The 15000-nt window shown below is 38.4% G+C and overlaps 1 protein-coding gene across 2 annotated transcripts in view; it reads right to left on the bottom strand.

Moving 5' to 3' along the window:
* The window catches only part of LOC122796016 (zona pellucida sperm-binding protein 3-like), a 192926-nt gene that overhangs the window by 56575 nt on the left and 121351 nt on the right, over nucleotides 1-15000 (bottom strand). For both annotated transcript variants that reach the window (XM_044064495.1, XM_044064496.1), the window contains exons 3-4: nucleotides 14813-14916; nucleotides 14530-14707 (exon numbers count right to left, since the gene is read on the bottom strand). In XM_044064495.1, the coding sequence (XP_043920430.1) occupies nucleotides 14530-14707; nucleotides 14813-14916 (282 nt within the window). The remainder of the gene's footprint in view (nucleotides 1-14529; nucleotides 14708-14812; nucleotides 14917-15000) is intronic.

A 15000-nucleotide genomic window follows, 5' to 3' on the forward strand; every position in this document is an offset into this window, starting at 1 on the left:
GTGTATACACTTCATTATTTTAGCAAGTGGGGAGAGTAGCTAGTGCTATGGGGCGGAAGTTTGGGAGATCAGTGGAGTTGCCACCTTTGTGAAGAGGGATAATATAAGAGATTTTCCAGATTGATGGTATAATGCCTTCTTTTATGGTTCTATTGATCAATATGGAGATGGGGTAGGCAATAGCTTTGGCTCCTATTTGAAGGAATTCTGCTGGAAGTTTGTCAGCTGAGGGGGTAATAGGTTTTAATTTTTGGAGTAGGGAACAGATGTAGGATGTGGATATAGGTTTGAGATGGAATAGTGGGGGAAGAGTGGAGTTAGGAATGGGCAGTTTAGAGATGTCAGGGGTTAACTGGTTAGCTAGATTTAGTATAGAAGTAGTAAAGAATGAGTTGAAGTCATTTGCTGTTTGTGTTGGGCAATCAGGGTTGGAGCCTAATGGAATATGTGTGGGTGTTTTGCCTGGGGATAGTAGTGTATTAATAGTATTCCAAAATGTTTGTGGTTGTTTAAGGGATGATTGCTGTAATCAGATGTAAAAGTTCTTTTCATCTTGTAGGATAGCTTTTTTTGTTATGTTTTTTAGTTGTCTAAAGGTTTGGTGATCGGAACTATTCTTTGTGGAACGCCATTTTGCCCAAGATTTATTTCTACTATGGATTAGTTTCTTAGTATGAATTGAGAGCCATAGAGCTGGTTGAGTTTTGATTCTAACAGAGCGTATTGGGGCATGATGGTCAAGAATTGCTAGGAAAGTGTTCTTGAAGTGATTGACTGCCTCATTTATGGGTAGAGTTTTAAGAGGTGACCAGTTACATTGCTTAAGATCGGTTTGGAACAGATTGGGGTCAAAATGTTTTTTGGTTCGGGTCGTTCTAATGGTAGTTGGGATAGTAAGATTTGTTTTGTGTGTGATAATATATATTACAGAGTGGTCGCTGAGGTCATCTGGGAGGGTTCCTGTTGTATATTTTTCATGTGGGCTATTTGTTAGTATCCAATCTAGGATGCTTTCTTTATTATTAGGTTTATTTGTTCTGGTTGGGGAGTTTATAGTTTGTGAGTAACCATACAGGTTGATCAGAGTGAATGGATTAGTTTAGGTACATAAAATTCCAGTCTCTGTTAAAGTCTCCTAGGATTATGGTTTCCTGTGGCAGGTATGTAGAAAGGCAGTTTAATATGTCTTCTAGAGTACTTTGATTTTTACCTGGGGGAAAAAAGGAGCAGACTATGTTTATTGATTTGTTGGAGTTAAGCTGTAGTCTAGTTATAATTGTTTCTGCATTATTATCCAAGGGTAGAGATTTGTAGAGAATTGCGACACCTCCACCTTTTTTGTTTGTACGGTCTTTACGAAAGATACTATAACCTGGGGGTATTATATCAACATCTTTAATTGTGGGTTTTAGCCAAGTTTCTGTTAGACAGAGGATGTCAAACTGATGAACCTCAAGAAGGGCAAGAACCTGAGGTATTTCGTTGCAAATACTATGTATGTTTAGATGGGCTATTGAGAGTGATTTGGAGGGTATGATAGAAGGAAAAGGAGTTGTCTTGTATTGGTTGCAGTTTCTGTTGAGTAGGGAAGGGTTTGGACCTGGGTTAAGGTGAATGTCCCCATCTATTAAGGAGTGGAGAAGTATAAAGTTCTTGAATTGCAGAGGTTTCCAATGGTAGTCAAATGATTTTCTATAGTTTAGAACGGAGTATTTGATGTGTATTAATCGATGATATTTTTAGGTAGAAAGTAACTGGATTTATAAATGACATTAAAAAAGCTTGTAGATAGAGCAAGTAAAGCTGTGAGAGTTTCTTTGGATGGAATGGTGAAAGTAGAGTGGAGGGGTTGTTCAAAGGAGGTTAAGAGGTAGGTAGAAGACAGAGTGGGTAGGAGGAAGAGTAATAGAAGTAAGTGGCTATGATAAGGCATAGCTAAGAAGTGTGTAGTGGGTGATTAGAGGGGTAGGAGAAGTGTGAGAGGTTTTATTTCTGAGGGGAGTGAAGATAAAGTGAGGAGGGTTATTAATGGAGGTGGGTGTGGCCAGAGATGGATGGTATGATTGGATTAATCTATAGGGAGTGTGTTTTTGGGTGTATAAGTGTAGGGATGCTGGTGGCGGGTGAGATTTGGGGGCAGGGTAGGGGAGCGGAGTGAGCCCGCAGGGAGAATGGAGCGGGAAGAGACACAAGAGTAGCTTGTCAGGGTGACAATCAGTAAGGAGTGAAAATATGCAGGTAAGTCCGGGAGTAATAGAGTATGGAGACTGTTGAGATGCTGGCAGGAGTATTTTGTATGGGGAGTAGAGAGTGAATTGAAGATATGATAGTCAAGGGGAGATGAAAAAGAGAGAGACCAGAGGAGTGTTAGAAAGGGAGTTAGGTAGCTAAGGAAGAGCACATTAAAAAGGATATGTATACGCAGAAGCTGGAATAGAGGCGCCACCTAGTGGTTAGTCTCTAAACTTAAATAAGTCTCCTACAAGTGAGTCATGCCGGGGGGGGGGGGGATGAGACCATTACAATATAGTTAAGATATGGGCCAAGGTAAAGTTAGAGAGAAAGGAGATTCGGGGAGGGGGTTGGCTGCTGGCTGACCTAACTGTGAGGCTTGCCTACCTGGCAAAAACTATAAAACTTTAATCTTAATACAGAATGTCTAGAAGTTATAGCAAGACATACTTCCACTGTCTCTACTCAGAGTATGGTCTCCCAAGGAGCCGAAAGGATAGATAAGCTTTCTTAGGCGCCCAGCTGGGTATATTCAGGTCAACTAGTAGGGATGTACAGGAGCAGAAGGCTGGTACATGTGGAAAGAGAGAAAAAGAGGGAATGAGGAAAAAGAGAGAAAAAAAATTATATGTTAGCTACAGAGCATGCAGACAAAATTAAAAATGCAGTTGCATTATCTGTTATATCAGGAATTCACAGTATTCAATTTACCTTATATAACAGTGTATATCAATAAGTAATTAGGAGAAAGGCCATTCAAGCTATCTATACAAAGCTAAAATAACAGAAAAAATGCATTTTCATCCTAGTGTTTAACTTGTATTTCCTGAACAAAAATACAGTAAGAAGCAGGATATACAGTCAGTGCCTAAATACTGCATTCATAGTATGTCGTTTTTTTTTTTAAATAAAAAGAACAAATGTGTACATTTGTGTAGGATATGCTACTTTAATATCCTTTACTGTTAGCTGGCTAAATTAAGAGTGAAGAGTGCAAAGGACCCATGCATGCCACTAATTAATGGGAGCTTGAGCAATACAGTAACCTATAATCAGCTGGGTATTTCAGAGTGGAATGTAGCTTGCAAACGCAACGCTTGCGGAGTCTAATTAAGTTATGCTACAGTGCTTTCATAAACTCCTCGGCTTTAACAGAGGTAATACAATAGAGTACAAGAGTCTAATTAATTATGCTACAATGTTTTCAAAGGCTCCGCAGCTGTTAGAGAGAGAGTTTAATGGGTTCGCTTTCATCAGCTTGAGCATGGTAGTTATAATACGCTAATTTAAGATCCCTACTCCTCGCTAACTAGTATAAAGCAGCAAAGTGTGGGGGTACCAAACACAACGCTCATTACGGTAAGCCAGTACACTGCAGCAAACCTATATTCAGCTGGGAATGTGTAGTAGCAGTTAAGAGTTCCAAGCGCACCTCTTATGAAGACTAATAGACCTTTGTTGCGATGCTGAAATGAGCTTCGCAACTGTTCAAGGGAGTAGCGCAGTAAGGTTGTTATCACCAGCTGTGTTGTCCCACTCCGACACAGATTATATGATAGAATTACAGTCTAAGAAGCATGAAACACGATACAGGGTAGTGAACAGAATTAAATATATAAATATATATATATATATATATATATATATATATATATATATATATATATATATATTACATACACATACATACATACACACATACACACGTGTGTGTGTGTATATATATATATATATATATATATATATATATATATATATATATATATATATATATATATATATATATATGTGTGTATATATATAAATATATATATATATATATATATATATATATATATATAAAATACACTATATATATATATATATATATATATATATATATATATATATATATACATATACATACACATACATATACACACACACACACAAACACACACACACGAGAATGAGAGAAAATATTTTACATAATTATGTACATTATAGAGGAGAGTGAACTATAATGCTTCACACTGTAGGTGTATGGCATTGGTGGACTATACGTACATAAAAGGGCTCTTATTTAAGCATTTATTTGATTTCAAAAGGACATCTAAGGTGTTCACAGTGAAAGTGTATACATGTGTGCCTGTGACTCTGCAGACATGCGGATATATCTTTACTTTCTGTATACAAGATCTAGATTTATAAACGCTTGTAGATATGAATGACTGACATTTGCAGCATGAGGAGTGTGCGAACAATTCTTACAGAATTCATGTGGATGTACAAGTACTTCCCTAAAAGTATAGTCTTTTCAAGATCTTACCATAAGAGTAGATGTCCTCCTTTTCACTATTGCAGTATTAATCACGCGTGGGATCTCCTGTCAAGTATAGCCCAACTGGCCAGTATACCAAAACCTTCACATCTTCCCAGCAATGTACACCAGATGTATGCTCCCCATGCCAGTGTATGGCATAAAGATGCAGGCAAGCTCAGTACTCAAAGGTGAAGTGCCCCAGGGGAGCTAGATCAACCCCAGGTTAAACATGTGAATCCAGGGGGAAAGAGAAAAAGGGCAAGAAAGGCAAAGAACCCTCAGCCAAAAAAGACTGCTTCCAACATGAGAGAAAAGCGGGCAGCTGGGAGGGACAGAATATTGCAACAATGATAAGGATGGCTACTGTTATGTTAAGATCTTTTACAATTGTACTTTGTCCTTACCTCTGTTGCAGTATTCATCATATGTGGGAGATTAACAAAGCTACTGTAAAGGATGGGAGGAGAAAAACACAAATGAACCCTCCACAAACTTATGATGGCTACCCCTGGCAAACCATGGTCTAAGTCTGAAAAGGGTCTGAAAATGGCATCCAACATATATTTAGTAAAAATTGTGGACAGCAAACAAACTAGTAGCCTCTAGGATGGAACTAGTATCCAGACCCTTAACTGATCTAGTATCCAGACCCTTAACTGATCTAGTATCCAGACCCTTGACAAAAGCTCCACAGGGGAGTACTGCTCTCACTGAATCAGCTTGAACTGAAGCAGAAAACGGTTTACCATGAAAAGAAAAAAAAAAGAAAAAGAATGGCCTTAGAAATCCAGGAGGAGATACCAAGTCTCAACCATCTATGTAAATCCAAGGTTTGAAGAACCTTCTCACTAGCATATTGTGGAGAAGGGAAAAAGGAAAGGAGCTGGACAGACTGATTAAGGGCCAACTCTTTGACCACCATGGGCATAAAAGGATGATTGGTATGCAGAGATACCCTGTGAGGCAGAGTCTGGCTAAGGGAAGGTGAGAAAATATGTCAGGAGGCAGATTTGTCCTGAAAAGGGGGCTTTTGAGACTTTGAAGTCTGGGTGGGTGTAGAGTAACGTGCGTTTTACCTTTAAAGCATTTCTAAGACCTGACTGTGCATATTAATAGTGAGCACATGCTAGCTTCAGTGCCATTATGTGAATACAGCTAGAGTATGAACATTTACGTACGAGAACTAGTTTGTATACATTAAAACATAACTTCACAGTACCATGAGAATAAAAAAAGAGGCAGAAAAAATATTTAGAGCTTTCATCCCTTTTATTGCTGAACGGAACTTCTTCAGAAACAAAATAAAATTTGTGTTTGTGTATAATAAAGCTGCTTGAACAGAACCCGCAATGTTGGTCTACTTCATCCTGACTAGACAAGCGAGATGGTGTCAGAACTGAGATACCAGAGACTGTTTTTCAGAGCCACAAGGTGCAGAGTTAACAGTGAAGGCAAACCAAGCGAACAGAGAGCAAAAAAAAAAAAAGGCCAGAAATGAACTAAAGGTAATGCAAATTTTCACAAGTGATTTTATAAAAAAAAAAAAAGACAAAATGGAGCATTACAAGGGCACAAAATGCATCACTAAGCAAACAAATGGCACAAAAATGGTTATTAGGCAAACAAGAAGCATAAAAAAGTTTATCAAATGAAATGTTTGAAATTAAGATATTTGATAAAACGAGCATCAGAAAGGCATGTAAAGGGGTTCAGATTGGGAAAACGAGCATGTGTAGAGTTAAAACAAGTACAAGAAAATATAATGGGCATGAAGAGAGATTACATGGGCAAAACGAATAACAAAAGGGCAAAAAGGGCACAAAGTATAAATATAGGAAGGCAACTTCATGTTTTTTGCAAATTACTGTCTTTTGGCATAAACTTATAGTTTGGATTGACTGGAGCTCTCAATAGTATAACTAGACTTATTCGAAGCATCTCAAAGTATGTTACAGTGCATTTATTCCAAAGAGTCTGTTGCATGCAAAGTGCTACTATTTCGTAAAGTGCAGTCAAATACAGCAATTTCGAAAGGTTTCTTGTGCTGGGTGTGTCTATTCGCAAAGTGCTGCCATTACAAAGTGTTTCTTACACCAATATAGGTGATTTCAAGAGTATTACAGTGCCCGGAAAAATGTATTTCACAAAGTTCAGTTATACAGAGCCTTGTGCTATTGGGCATAGTTACAAGTACTAGCATTAATTTCAGGCATATGTACGTGTGTGTGTTTGTGCTTAGTGGGAAAAGTCTTCAGTGAGATACATTAATATGGCAGACTGCATTTGAAAACCACTACCAATTGTATTTGATCAGAATATTGCAGAGAAATGGGAGAATATTTGAGCAAGAGTATGATATATTCATACAAGCAGCTTATTCTGATAAAGCTGTACTCACCAAGGCATTCATTTTATTATATCTAGCAGGGTCTGAAGCCACTGAAAAGGTCATTCATTGGTACATGCACCAGCAGTATATGAAGGTGAAGGGGAAAATTGTCATACTGTTGTATCCAGAATGTTTGAAGCACAAATTCAGAGAAATGTGCAACCCCCAGACCAATGTTACATCACAGAGGCATTTGTTTTACAACAAGATCAAAAGCAAGGAGAAACTTCTGCAGCTTATATTACTAACCTGAGAAATAAAGCTAAAATGAAGAGTTAATAAAGGATCATGTGTGGTATTAATAGTGCTGCTGAGAAAGCTTTTGCTTCATAACAGTGATTTTAACGCTGAGCAAAGCTATTGAGATTTGTTAAATTCATGAAGTTACACAAAGGTACGCACACAGATATGCTTGCAAGTGGTAAGAGCATGGTTTCAGTAGGCTGCACAACAAATTTAGACAGCATGCAACATGTGTCACGCAGAAACAGACCTAAGTATATGGCAACTGCTGCCCTTTGCCCTTGTGGGTTTTCCTGGGAGGTCCCACAATCTTCCAACAAGTTCTAAGACTAGTTCAGTTAAAGGAGCATGCTCAGTGCTGTGCATGGGTGAATCAGCAAAACCCAAGTCAAGCTTTATTGTTAATTGTCACAATGAAGTGCTTAGCATTTGGTCAGCAATGCCATCAATGTAAAAAAATGGAACCACTTTCAAAACTTTTGTAATCAATTAAGCCTCATACGGTTATAAAGAAGGGTCATTCGAAAAAATCAAATTGATCAAGTTGAACTGCAACAGTGTACTTTCTATGTAGATGGCGCATCAGTAACTGGTGAAAATATGATGCAGTAGATTTAGTGGCAAAGAATGAAGTATTTTGTACTGTCCAGATCAATGGTAAACCCACTGAGCTCAAAGTAGACACTGGTTCTAAGTGTAGTGTTATGTCAGCAGGTACATTTGCCAAGGCGAGAGCTGGTGAGCAAATAAATGTGACCAGTTGTTCGAAACTTGTTGCTTATGAAGGTGAAGAAATTCAAAACTAAGGCTCAGTAGTGCTTTCATGTAATGTGGCCAAGAACTCTTGTGGTTTATTATTCTATGTAACTCGAAGACCTGAGCAGTCATTATTGGGTTTCAGAGACTGTCTGAGAAGGAATCTTTTCTTTTAACAAACTTGTTAATCAAATAAGCATATGTCCCAGTTCCAGCTTCACTAACACTATTCTTTTAGGGTATGCTGATGTTTTTGATGACAAGTTGGGCAAACTTCCAGTTGTGTATTATATGAAGTTAGACCCAGAGATCAGTCCAGTGGTCAGACCAGCAAGAAAAGCTCCAATAGCTATGCAGCATAAACTCAAAGCTCAGTTGGACAAAATGGTGCAGCAAGGTGTAATTTGTCCAGTTACAAAACCATGCGTGTCATCCATGGTAGCAGCTTACAAAACAGGCTCACACGAAATCTGAAAGTGAATTGATCCAAGAGATTTGAACAAAGCATTGAAGAGATCGCAACATCCCATGTGCACAGTCAAAGAAGCTGCAGCTCTAATACCGAATGCCACTGTTTTTTCTGTCTAGGATGGAAAAAGTTCATTTTGGCAAGTGATGCTTGCTCGCAAATCTTCATTACTGACTACATTTAGTGCTCTATCTGGAAGGCCCAGATTTCTTAGGATGCCATTTGGAATAAATTCTGCAAGTGAAGTCTTTCAGCGTGCAATGGAGCAAATTGTTTCAGGTTATCCTTGTGAAATAAAAGTAGATGATTTGTTAGTCAGAGGCAATGGTGAAGCAGAGCATGACCGAAATCTTGAAAGTTCTAGATAGAGCACGTGAAGGGAACTTAAAGCTCATTCTTCTAGAGTGCAAATTCAGACTACCAGAATTATGTAGGGCATTTCTTTATTAACATTGGCTTGAGACCAGACCCATCCAAATAACAGCCATTCTTGAGATATCAGCACTGGATAATGTTCAAGCTCTACAACATTTTCTTGGTATGGTCAACTATTTAATCAAGTCTATACCAGACTTCAGTGAGTTGATAGCACCTTTGAGAGAGCTAAAATGTAAGAATGTTACATGGTCATGGTTAGATCACCAAAAAGCATTTGAAGACCTTAACCAGAAAAGTGTTACTCCACCTACATTAAGATACTATAATGTCAAACCAGTAACTCTTTCCTGCGATGCTTCAAAATTTGGTCTTGAAGCAGTTATTCAAGAGAGTAGTAGCCTATGCATCTAGAACATTTATTGAAATGCAATATGTTTAAATTGAGAAAGAAATTTTGGCAATAGTATTTGCATGTTCTTAGTTTTATGATTACATCTGCAGTTGAGATATTCAGATTGAAACTAAGCCTATGCATTAAGCTGCAGTGAGATTACAAAGAATGATGCTTAAATTGCAAAAAGTACAACTTCAAAATGGTCTATACAAAACACAAACTTCTTTATCTGGCTGGTACCTTACCCAGATCACCCAAAATACAACAGAACAGTTTGACACAGAAAAGTTTGACTTTGGTGTCATGAAGTGTGTAATTTTTTGACCACAAGACTTGATGAGCTAAGAGATCTTACAAACAATGATCCAATTTTGCAGAAGCTTAATCACTACATTAACGGTGGATGGCCATCAAAGCAATCTAAGTGTACTAACCTGAAGTGTAAGCCTCATTTCCTTACAGAGATGAGATGTTGATGTAAGATGGCATTATTTTCAAAGTCCTAAAATTGTTGTTCCTGCTTCTTTACAACAGGAATACATCCAGATTTTGCATTGTGGTCACCCAGGTTCTGAAGCTACCAAAAGAAGGGCGAGAAGACTAGTACTTTGGACTTCTCTAGCAAAAGACATTGATAGAGTACTTTCTTCTTGTTCAGTATGCAATAGAACTAAACCACATTTGCAAAAAGAACCACTTCAGCTAAGTCAAGTTCCTGAACTACCTTAGTCAACAGTAGCCACTAATATCTTTGAGTGGGACAATCAACACTATTTGGTATTTGTAGATTCTTATTCAAACCAGTCTTAGAGCAATTTACTACTCTAACCTAATGTCGATTATTGTTACCAAGCTGAAACGTCATTTCTCAGTCCATGAAGTCCACAGAAGCTCATCTCCGATATTTACCAGTAAGTTGTTTCAGAAATTTGCAAGAGAATGGGACTTTGTACATGTTACTAGTAGTTTAGAATATTTGCAGTCAAATGGACTAGCTGAATATGCAGTACAGAGTGCAAGGCAATTTACCTGAGAAGTCAAAGCATGACAATACCGATGTCTTTTTCAATTTACTCAATCTCAGAAACATACCCTGCAGCAATATACTTGGCTCACCTGCTCAGAGACTTCTACCGAGGCAAACCATTCCACAGAGGCAAACCAGAATAACATTGCCTATCAGCTCCAGTTTATTGAGGCCTAAAGCTAAAAACAAAGCAATCAAAGCCTAATTATTTAGAAAGCATTATTTCCAGAAATCCAGCTATAACAAAATGGAGCAGTTTTCTTTGTCCACTGAAAGGAAAGACCGTGAGAATACAAACAGCAAAAGGTTTTGACCGGATTGGTCAAGTAACAAATATATGTGAAGAGCTGAGATCATGTGAAATTTGAGGGTGTGGAGTACAGGAGAAATCTCAGACATCTACTACCTGTATCAGGCCCATTATCACAACATTGTTCCTGTGATAGACTCTAAATATCAGAGTTAATCAGACAATGTTCCTGTCCCAGAACATGTCTTGGTTCTCACTACCATTTCTGATGATGTTCATAATGTCCCTAAGGTTGAACATTCAGCAGAGACTATCACAGTTGCTAACCACAATTCCAATCTCTATGTCACAATTTGGTCGTATTTTCAGACACAGTGTGAAATGCACAACTTGGAAGTAGTTGTATATATACACCTAATGCTGTATAAATGCATTATGGAAAATTACTTTGCATCTACTACATTTCAGTCAATGTTGTTAACTCATTTTTCAAAGAGGGAGGATGTAGAATAACGTGTGTGTTGTACCTTTAAGAAGCATTTCCAAGATCTGGATGTGCATATAAATAGCAAGAACATGGTAGCTTCTGTGCCATTTTATAGGAGTACAGTCAGACTGTGAACATCTATGAGACAACTAGTGTGTATACAGGTTTGTTTTTATATAATAAAGCTGCTTGAACAGAATCCACAATGTTAGTCTACTTCATCCTTTCTAGAAGAATGACAGTGGGTTTATCAGAAAGCATGCACTTATGAATGCATTTTCCCTTTCGAAGGTTGGCAAGATTGCTTATGATAATGTCAGATTTAGAAGGATAGTTTGTCTGAAATTTGGGGACAGCTTTAGGTTTGTTTTGCAGAGTCAAAAAGGTCACAGCAGCTGTACCAACAAATATTTTGATTGCCCAATGGAGCATCTAGTAGCTTGGCCTTAATATCATGCAAGACCTGGTGGTGAAGCAAACCGTACCTCCTCATGACTGAACCTGAAACAGCAGCTCTAGAAGATGCAACACCTGCATCATGATACATTTAAAGAGTAGTAGGCTACCTGTCAAAACCACCCAAAGTTGGAACAAGAAGACCATAACATACCTGGTCATGTTGATCTGATAGATGGTCAGGCTATGGAGAGCCATAAATTATCAGAAAGGAGAATTTTGGGAGAGGATGAAAGTTTGGACAGCTTATTATTAGAAGCAGAAATCACAGCTGGTTCTGAGGTAGGACACTTGCAAAGGTACTTAAAGGCTTCAGGTTCCTTATAATAGTGGTCAGGCTTCTTTTGGGGGGTTAGGTGGTTGGGAATCAGGAGCAAAAAAAGCAAGTGAAAAAAAGATATTCAAAGTATCCAAAACAGTGGGAATAGCAGGTGGATTAGGAGATTCCATTTGTAACAGCACATAACTATTCTGAATGTCAGAGACATAGGAGCAATCCCACTTAAAATGCCCCATCAAGTGAATCACAGTGGGACAACGCCTCAAAGGGAGGATCAAGACTCCAGGAATACTCTTCCTCTACTGTATAGTTTAAGGGTGAAGTGATTAAATAGGTCAAGAATTCATCTTCTGAATCCAACTCCATGTGGAGAGGAACCAGTTTCCATAGGCCTTTTGGTTGGAGTAAAAAACCAAAGAGAAGTAGGGACAGAATCACTGAGAAGGCTTCAATATCATCAGGGAATTAAACATACACTAAAGTACTTCTATTGCTACAACTCCTCAAAGAATGGGAGGAAAAAGTTTTGTTTTCTGATTCTTTAATGGATCATCAGCTTTGACCAACGTAGGGAGCCTAGATTCCAAGGGTACCAGGATCTGGAGAACTCCCCAGACTCTTCAGAAATGATCAGCAGTGGTTCCCAGCAGTCATTTGCACAACCTCAGAGGATATAGGAGAAACCAGTTTCATGCCTGCCTCAGACAGGGTCCTGGTAGACTAAACTAGCATCGCCACTACAGAGTCTTTGGGGGTCACCCATGGAGGCAGGACAGCAGCAGATTCAAACCAAGACATTTTAGCTTTCTTGAGACAGCTGTACCTCAAGGATGGTAGATTTGGCCATGGTACCCATGGGACACAAGCTTGAGACTTTGGTTCTCATGGTAGATGGGCAAAAAATACAGATGGCCGAGAAGTGTTTTTGGAAGAAAGGCCTGACAAATAGTGCACTGTGTATGGTTGTGCATAGCAGGTGAGCAGAACAAACACTTATGATGACCTTGGACTCTGCCTCCACACCAGTTTCCCTTCCTGGATAACATGAACGCTCCGTAAACAAAAAAAAGAGAAAAAAGGAAAAGGAACCGCAATGGGGAATTAATCCATAAATGGTTGGTAGACACCAGCTCAGTAAAAGATGTTCATGGACACATTCAACCATAGCATTTGGACTGGTGGTAAAGAAATTCTGAGTACTGAGCATGCGTATGTCACCTTTATTCCCTATGCCTGCACAGGGAGCACATGTCTGATGTACGATACTAGGAGGATATAAAGGCTTTGGTATATTGGCTGCATGTTGGCTATTCCTCTGCCAGGAGAGCCCACATGTGATGCATACTTCAACAATGATAATATCACCAAATACACCAAATCTGAAACATTAGTCAGAGAAAATATTTTACATCAAATAAAAAAATTATACATGGATTATAAAAGAATATTACAGCAATTTACCAGGTATTCCATTTAAATGCTGTAATGGCAGCGAGGGTTGGTGTTACATGGAAATAATGTAGCTCCCTGGGGTTTGGAAGCCCTCTGACTGCAGCTTCTAACCTCAGCACCCTTGGGTGTCCTGTAATGTGTATCTTGTCATGCATTAATGCTTGCTTAAAACACTTAATCCAGTTGCTAGTGGGTCTTATGAGAACAGTGAAACCCAGGAGCAACAAAGTGAGCAGAAATCAGATGAACTGCTAAAAAATAAACTTAAAATCACATAAAAACTGCAAATGAAGAAATGTCCTTATCCATCTGTTAGCCTAAAAAGCAAGAAGCAGACTTCTTCTTCTTCTGCAAGAAGCAGTAAGTCTATAAATGAGAGTTCTTAACTATGGCAAAAAAATCCTGTAGAACTGTTGTGATTCAGCTTCCAAACTCATTTAGCTTTGACTGCGACACCAGTAACATGTTGCACAGCTCAACATTAATAAGCAACAAATATACATCTTTTTTGTTTTGCCCCCCCCCCCATACAGAAAGGGTATAAAAGCACAACAGATTTTAAACACCCATTTGGTACAATAGTAGTGTGTGTTTAGAGATCCGTTTACTGACCATTTAGTTTTAAAATTCCCAGCTGGCAAGTGACAAAACACACTATGCTGGGAAAGGCAAAATGCACAAATAAAAAATAAAATCCAAATAATGAAGTTACCATATATCTTCAGACTAGGTGGGAGAATAAGCAATAAATGAATGCAAAACAAAAACACTGCCATGGATTTTTTTTTTTTTGGGGGGGGGGGTCTAGAAACTGCACAGCTGTATACAGTTTATTAACTTATTAGAAATAACAAACAGCAAATGTAGTAGCACAGATATATATGGCCCAAGTGTATATCTTTTTACAAAGGGGGAGAAGGCAGGAGGGCAAGTACTCTGGCCCACTGAATATGTTCAGTACAAAAGTATCCTGGGTCTGGGAGGTGGGAATCAAATTCCAAAAAGATGCAAAAACACGGGGCATATGTTTTCTTACGAAGTTAAGAGAATGGAGGATCTTATTTGACAAAAAGAGAATATAGATTGAATATAAACTACAAAATGGGAGGACGGATGTGCACTAGACCACCGACACTATAAGGAGGAGGAATCAAATATAATATGCTATTCTTAATGGAGAGAAAGTTGAAATCATGTGCAGTACTGGAGGTGCATTATGGGTCATAACACAGATAACCAAGGTGCAAAACGTGCATTCTATGCAAATTCACTCCAGAATGACTACCAATTACTTCAATTCAGCTCATCTAGAAAAAAATGTGGAGGAAAAGGAATTTAGTCTCTACAGATGTGTTCATTGTCTTCAGTAGAGACTAGACACTAGAAATTAGCAATAAAACATAATAATTCTTACCCATAGTTATCAATGATGGCATATTTTATTGTAGAATTCTCATCAGGAGTTGGGGTTGCAGTGCAGTTATGTATATATAGTCTTAGGGGAACTTGCAATGGGAGGCCAACAGAAGCCTCAATATGCAGGAGATCACCAAAGTTGAGGACATTCGATAATCGTTCACCAGTCCACTCAGCTTGCAAGATGGAGAGAAGAGAAAGAAAAGGGTGACTGTGATGCTTTCAGTAGAGAGTTAAATTACTGCACATTCAAAACACATACAATATTATGATGCTCTTACCATTCATGAGGCGTAATGAGAAGTTCATCACATGATCAGAGGAAATGCTTGAAGTGAACAGTTTTGACAATGGTTTCACTGCATGACTACTTACATTGTCCTTCCTGAAAAATTCAGCATCCAAACCAGAAAGTTACAGCAGTCCTTCTTAATTACAATCACTTGATCACCAAGATGTATTTTGTACA

The sequence above is a fragment of the Protopterus annectens genome, chromosome 2.part2 (assembly GCF_019279795.1).
Source record: "Protopterus annectens isolate FY-2018-M chromosome 2.part2, PAN1.0, whole genome shotgun sequence".
Lineage (NCBI taxonomy): Eukaryota > Metazoa > Chordata > Ceratodontiformes > Protopteridae > Protopterus > Protopterus annectens.